This window comes from Amblyomma mixtum, chromosome 1 (assembly GCF_055824585.1).
Source record: "Amblyomma mixtum isolate Tamu chromosome 1, ASM5582458v1, whole genome shotgun sequence".
NCBI classification, from domain to species: Eukaryota; Metazoa; Arthropoda; class Arachnida; order Ixodida; family Ixodidae; genus Amblyomma; species Amblyomma mixtum.
In genome coordinates, this window is record NC_143012.1 from 81,439,024 (window position 1) to 81,445,980 (window position 6,957).

Consider the following 6,957-nt stretch of genomic DNA (forward strand, 5'->3'; position numbering starts at 1 on the left):
TAGATACCAAAAAAGGTAAACTTCTGCATGTGTCAACACCTAGCAAGCTACCTTCCTAGCACGTCAATAATGTCTCTCTGGATCCTTGTTCTCCTTACAAATATCTTGGTATTCGTATTACTAGCAATCTCACTTGTTCCGTACGCACTTCGTACATAATTAACGATGCTAATCACATGAAGGGTTATCCAAAACCTACTATTAATAAGGCACCTTTTTCCCTAAAACTACAGTTATATAAGCCACTGGTCCGCTCAAAGCTCGCGTGTGCTACAGCAGTTTGGGAAATCTCTCAAGAAAACCTAATTTACTGCTTACAAATGGCACAAAACAAGTCTGATCTTTTTATTGTTTCCAGTTATAACCGAAGTGCCAGCATTTCTGCTATGAAATTAAATCTTAGCCTGCCATCTTTAGGATCTCGCATTAAAGCCCTTAGACTTTCACTTTTCCACAAGATATTTCATCATCCTTCTTTTCGCGACGAACCGATCTCCCCTCCCCACTACATTTCATCAAAGCTAGATCAAAATGACGAAGTCGAAATGCCATTATGCAAAACCAGTGTCATATCTCAGACCATCCTTCCACGCACAGGTGTTGAGTGGAATCACATTCCCGAATCAACCGCTGCAATTGTTAATAACCAACACTCCAAGACAGCATTAGATAACATAGTATAAGTACGAGCATCTATAATTTTTGCACTACCAATTCCTGTACCGTATCGCTGCACTGTACTGATCTATATTTCGTACTATCAATTCATTTACACTATTCTTGCAATGTACGCACTGTATTATATTTAATTAACCAGAACATCAAGAACCCATTAGATAATAATGTATAACCAGGAAACATCCATTTCTGCACTATGATATACGAGTAAATTGCTCCACTATACGTTTTTTAGTAACTTTACGGAAGCACTCCTTCTGTAATGCCTCTAATCCTGAATGTACAAGAAATAAATAAGAAAAAATTCTGTACAACTACAATAAATTTTTTCGCGCTATGCATTGCAGAAACTTCCATTGTTGTATTCGAATGTAGTGCAAATCTGTAAAGACATTATACCGGACGCATGTTGTTTAAAACAAGAACGCCTGCTGAGACACCCATGAGGAGATGAAATTCCAATATTGGGACGCACTTGTGAAGAAACTTTACTCCTTTACTTTCTAGGTACATCTAAAAGCACTCATAATTCTGACGTCACAGAATATTTGGGAATGAATTTACTGTGCATAGGTAAAAGATTTTCGTCACAAAAAACGTTGTGATTGTTATAGGGTAGCAAAAGTTTAAAACAGCTTGCCACAGTTGCCCGTCAGATATGCACTTATTAATGACTCGGCTAAAGATTGTGTAACCTCTAAAAATTTCACTGTAGGATACCGTTCGCAACCTCAACGAGAGCGGCAATCACTGCATGACCAGTCGGATTATTCCTTGCTTTCTGTTTTTTCTTTGTTCATAGCAGGGAACAAGTGAAAGGCTGACTGCGTATTTTCATGCGGCTAGGCGGGTGCGGCCACTCTTCCAAGCCGCAGCCGTTCAGAGCAGCAAGTCTGAAATGACGTACTCTGGGAGGTTCAGTTGACCGAAGGAGACACAAAATAACGCCACATTCCATTCCAGAATGTTTCGTCCAAAGGACCTGAAAGTTTTTTATCCTTCCAAATTTTTGCATCTGAAGTCCTCTTTATAATTTAATCTGAGCTCCAACTTGTTCAGATCAATATTGGTCATATCAGCCCCATAAATTCAAGCCTGCATAAATCAGTGAACATGTACATAAAATGACAAGGTAGACCTTAAACGCCACTCCGCTAAAGTATGTTTTTTTTTATTTCCAGGGCCCACCATACGAACCTTTCTCTCTGCGCCCTTCCTAACCTGCACCAGTTAGAGTACCAACCTACAAGGAATACTTACTTCTTCGGTGTTTACTAACTGCTGATCATGGCCGAAGATAGAAAACCATCTGGGAATCCCGGAGGCTCGGGCAGCCCCCCAGGCAAACACAGATTGCTCGAAAAGGAAACTCAAGATAGAATCGCCACGGGCGTCGCTCCAAAGTCGCCTTCCGCAATTCTATCTTCTACCGTCGAGAGTGAGCCGGCGCCGATGAATCCCGACACCGTAAGGCCCGAGGACCAGCCTCCGCCTTCAGCTCTAAACGCCCAAGCTAAACTTCCAGCCAAGGACCAGCCGGAAAACCCCAAGGATATCGAGAACACCTCTGGACTGACGTCACAGCTGAAGTCAACCAGAAAGCAGCGCAAGCGGAGACAGTCCGCTCGCAAGCTCGACCGAAGTGTCGACGCCAAAGCCGATGCAACAGAGCTCTCAAAATCTCCTCGCTCTAAACGGAGCAAGTCCAAAGTCACCATTGGCACAAGCAGTTCCGAAGGGAACGCTGAGGAAAAGCCCTGTCTAGATCCACATCTACTTCCACCACAAGGCGAAGAGGCGGTCAAAGTGTCGGAAGGGAGCACGGCTGTCCCAGAACCCTGTCTTGAAGAAGTAGCTTCAGGGAAGCAAGGAAGACAGAGTGATGGCGAGATCCAGCGCGTGGAGATCCAAGGTTCAATGGCCTCTGCAACAGCAACCGAGGCTCCCCAAGCCGAAGAAGGTGAACTCGTGAAGGCCGCTGCTGTCGGTGCACCAGGTGGAGCCTCCAATGCGACGGTCATGACAAACGCCATTTCGGACCAAGGAGCCAGAGTCGAAGAGTCGAGCAACAAGGAAAATGCGGAAACGGATATCAAAACCGGACTCAGAGTAGCGAGGTCTGACAACGAAATAGCAGGAAGAATTGAAGAAAAAGCGGAGAAAAACGCAGGGACGAAATCGGTCTGTTTAGTGAAAGTTGTATCGCCACAAGCTAAAATGCTCGGTCAAACCGGAAATGACGCACCCGCCGCTCCTAGCCCCGCTACTTGCAGCGCAAAGACGACAAGAAGCCTTCGAAGCCTTCGACGCCGCTCTAATACAGATGCGCGTTTTGCGCAATCAATATCGGCGCTCAGAGACTTGGTAAGCAGAATCATCCCCCAAAAATTGCTCTTGATGACTCTCTCCAAATTGCTGCGCATTTGCGGACTTCGTTAGAGGATTTTTTTTTACGCGCGATAAATTTCCTCCGGAGTGGAACAAAAAAAAGTCCAAGTGCGCTGATTACCTGCAGGCATATTAGAGCTAACCAGTTTGCTCATGACAGATTACGGAGATAGTGGAGTCGAGTGCCGTCACTTCAAGCGCAATTCGAGCACGTACTTTTGGAGTACGCTGAGCTTAGAAAACCAGTAACGTGCCATCTCAACTCTTTTCTTCTGACGAAGAACCACGAACGGGAATAAGATATGCACTCAAGGTAGGGATCCAATATTTAACGCATCCAAACTTTCTTCGCTGAAGTCTTCCGGTGCGGATAATACTGCTTATAAAAATAGCCTGATGCGCAATTACTTTATATCAGTGGGACTTACAGCAAAAGCCCAATAGGTGAAATCATTATGAAGATAGTGGCTCCTGCATCGACGTCTGCTGTCATAATACTAATCGGCGCTATGGTAGCTTTTGTTGAGCTGCAGGTAGTCTTCCCGCTTAGTGATGGGTATTATTTTAGAGTAAAACTTTTAGAACCGACGGAACTAAGAATATAGTTTTAATCGAAATGTGCACCACGGCTTTGTAACATCTGTGTCGCTTGTGCAAAGCAATTCATATAGTGCCGTTATCAAGTATTCAACTCATTGGCGCTTCGTTATCAAAAAAAAAAGGCTCACGGGAAGAAGCGTATGCACAAAACATTATAAAACGGGATGGTGGCTCCCATCAAACTTCATATGTGATCTGAATCAGTGTGTATGTTCATTGACAACAGAGAGCCCGAGTGTTACTCAACACGGGTGCTTAATCTTTGAGCCCTGGCCCTTAATCTCACAGCAGCACCATTTTGTATAGTTCGACTTAAGTTGTGCCAAACGCTGCATTCAATAAACATCGGCGGTGGTTACGGTTGGCGTTATTAATGCCAGCTATTTGCCCCCTCGCTTATGGAAATGGGTGGAGCGCGTATGGCAAGTTCTCTCAGATCATGAATGCCAGTTTACCAGAATCCGACAGAATCCGACATATGGGGCAAAAGCGTGGAGGCTAACAAAGAGGGTTCAGCTTAAGTTAAGGACAACGCAGCGAGCTTTGGAAAGAAATATAATAGGTGTAACGTTAAGAGATCGGAAGCGGGCAGAGTGGGTGAGGGAACAAACGGGAGCTAACGACATCCTAGTCGAAATCAAGAGCAAGAAATGGGCTTGGGCAGGGCATGTAATTCCAAGGCAGGATAACCGCTGGTCCTTAGTGGTAACGGAGAAGATTCCAAGAGAAGGCAAGCGTAGCAGGGGGCAGCAGAACGTTAGGTGGGCGGATGAGATTAAGAAGTTTGCGTGGATACGGTGGCCGCAACTGCCAAAGGAGAGGGTTAATTGGAAAGTCACGGGAGAGGGATTTGCCTTGCAGTGAGCTTAGTCAGGCTCATGACGATGATGTTGGTTATGGAAATATAATAATTACGGTATCAGCAGACTCTCAGATGTTTATGAAACATGCCGCACCACTGGCCCTGAGTCATAAAGTGCAAGCATCTGAAATCTCTACTCTTTCTAGTGGATGCTGTGTGCCAGAAAAAAAAAAGACTGCACACAGAAGCAACCTTACGGAGACAGCACGGTGACCTCGTTGTTACATGCGTCCCCTCATGGTGCACTCATCGTACATTTTTACAAAGTGTGCGAAACTCAAAGTCTTTCGCGAAGACACCAACGGAGAGCGTGTTCAAAGCAAGATATTTCAATTCACGAATCCTGTATTTCAATTCGTTTTATTGCACTTTATTCCAACTTTTGATAATCTAGAAGGAATATGCGGAAGCATGCTCTAGCTTGTTTCCTTTGGAGGTTATATTGTTAAATTGGTTTTTGTAAATTTGTTTTTGAGAAAAGGAAATGGCGCAGTATCTTTCTCACATATCTCGATGGACGCCTGAACCACGCCGTAAGGGCAGGGAGGAAGGTAGAAGTCTCTTTTTTCTGCTTTACGCCTTATCTCTGTTGTTATTCGGAAGATGAAACTGTAAAAGCAATCTGCAAGGACACCGCATGAAAGCAATGAAAGCCGTTCAAATCTCACATCATGATTATAGCACCTCAGTGATGTCACCTTATACGGGCATGGCGAATTCTTTCCGAAATACGAAGTTTCGAAGAAAGACTCTTGTTTGTTTTTTAGCTGTGGTAACGAAGTTATTTGCAAATAAGCGTTATCTTAAATATGACTGTTAGGTATATATAGTTGTCGTTCCTTAGGCACAGGGTTTGCTCTTTTCCTTTGCCAAACAGTATCGCCAGCTGAACTTTCCTTAGCTCCGTTACTATTAGCGGATTTTGAGCCTGGTATTCTGAGAAACGTCGATTGCGGAATCTGCAATTTTCGTTGAAAATGTTCGTTTGCCAAGGTGTACTTTGGAGAATGTATGCACAGGTTACAGACCTTAACACACTTCCATTATCCACGGCACCTTGTTTGTTAATTTCACAACCTTTATTGAACATGCTCACAACATTTACGTTTAGAAAGTTACATTATGCCCTCTTTACCAACTCACAGTACGTTGCATTCACCTAATATTATCTTCATAGAACTAACCAGAGGGCTCTGGTTCGGAAAAAGTCATTCCCAGAATCGGGAAGGCTTCAAATCGCGCTTCGCTGAGACCTACCTTTCTTGACTCTAGCGAAAGCATTTACACAGAGAATGACTTCGGTTAAACACGTACAATAAGAATGATTAAAGAAGAAAGATGGGCTAGTTCGTGATTTTGATTCACTGGCTGGACATGGTAACTATTGATACAACGGAAAATGAACACGGAAAACAAAACGAAAAGATACAGACACAACACACGCGAGAGATCACGCAATAAGTTGATGTCTAGCGTGTGCCTCGTCGCAATCTTTTCTTCCGTTGACCCTTGTGTTGTAGCGCTACTTACCATGTTTCAGCCAGTGGGCTAAAATAAGCGTTCCAAATAGGCCAAGATCAGAAGCTACGTTACAAAGAATATAGGCATGAGGTGTCTGATAATTACAGCTATTAAACAATGTGCTGTTGTTCTTCTGCATTGGACCCCGCCATGGTGGCTCAGTGGATACGGCGTTCGGCTGCTGACCCAAAAGACGCGGGTTCGATCCCGGCCGGAACGGCCGAATTTCGATGAAGGCAAAATTGAAGAGGCCTATGTGCTGTACGCTGCCAGTGCACGTTAAAGAACCTCAGGTGGTCGAAATTTCCGGAACCCTTCACTACGGTGTCCCTCATAGCCTGAGTTGCTTTTGGACATTAAACAATGAACCAAATCTTCTCTGTTTGCTGCAGGCGACCTCGTTGAGAACAGATTCGGCCATGCGAACGCAGGCGGCCAGCCACACATCGGTTGCGCTGCACAACCTGAAGATCCGAGTCTTGACGGCGGTGTCCATCGCCGTCCTGGTCATGGTGGCACTGACGCTGCTTTTCTGGATTGCCGTAGGTCCCAGATACTCGGAGCGGGGTGTGTGCAGATCGGCCGCGTGCGCGGAACTTTCGGAAGTGTTCAAGGGCGCGCTCAACTACAGCGCCGACCCGTGCGTCGACCTGGATGCCTTCGTGTGCTCCAAGGGTCTCCGGCGCGGCGAAGGCGGATGGCCAGGTTCGCGGACTGTTATCGCGCACCTCATCAAGGATTACCAGCTGGACATGGTTCACCTGTTCCTCGATGGCAAGACCGAGTTTGCGGCGTCCAGGTGAGTGCTTTCATGGGGAGGACAGCTGTTGGCGCTCTCACTCGAACATCGCCCGCAAAATCAATGCGAAGCTGACATCCAATACAAAAACGGCCTATGGGCGCCTATG

At 45.4% G+C, this 6,957-nt stretch overlaps 1 protein-coding gene across 1 annotated transcript; it reads left to right on the forward strand.

Annotated features, from left to right (window-relative positions):
* The first annotated feature begins 2,130 nt into the window (after positions 1–2,130).
* On the forward strand, positions 2,131–6,957 carry LOC149366947 (uncharacterized). Its single transcript, XM_089572307.1, has 2 exons — positions 2,131–3,042; positions 6,442–6,957. Exons 1-2 carry the CDS (start codon positions 2,131–2,133, stop codon positions 6,850–6,852), a joined length of 1,323 nt encoding a protein of 440 aa, XP_089428433.1. The 3' UTR covers positions 6,853–6,957.

Excerpts from the sequence above, each read along its gene's own strand:
- LOC149366947 (XM_089572307.1), top strand. The coding sequence starts at position 2,131 with ATGAATCCCGACACCGTAAGGCCCGAGGACCAGCCTCCGCCTTCAGCT. Across the intron at positions 3,043-6,441 it reads TATCGGCGCTCAGAGACTTG|GCGACCTCGTTGAGAACAGA; the intron begins GTAAGCAGAATC and ends TGTTTGCTGCAG.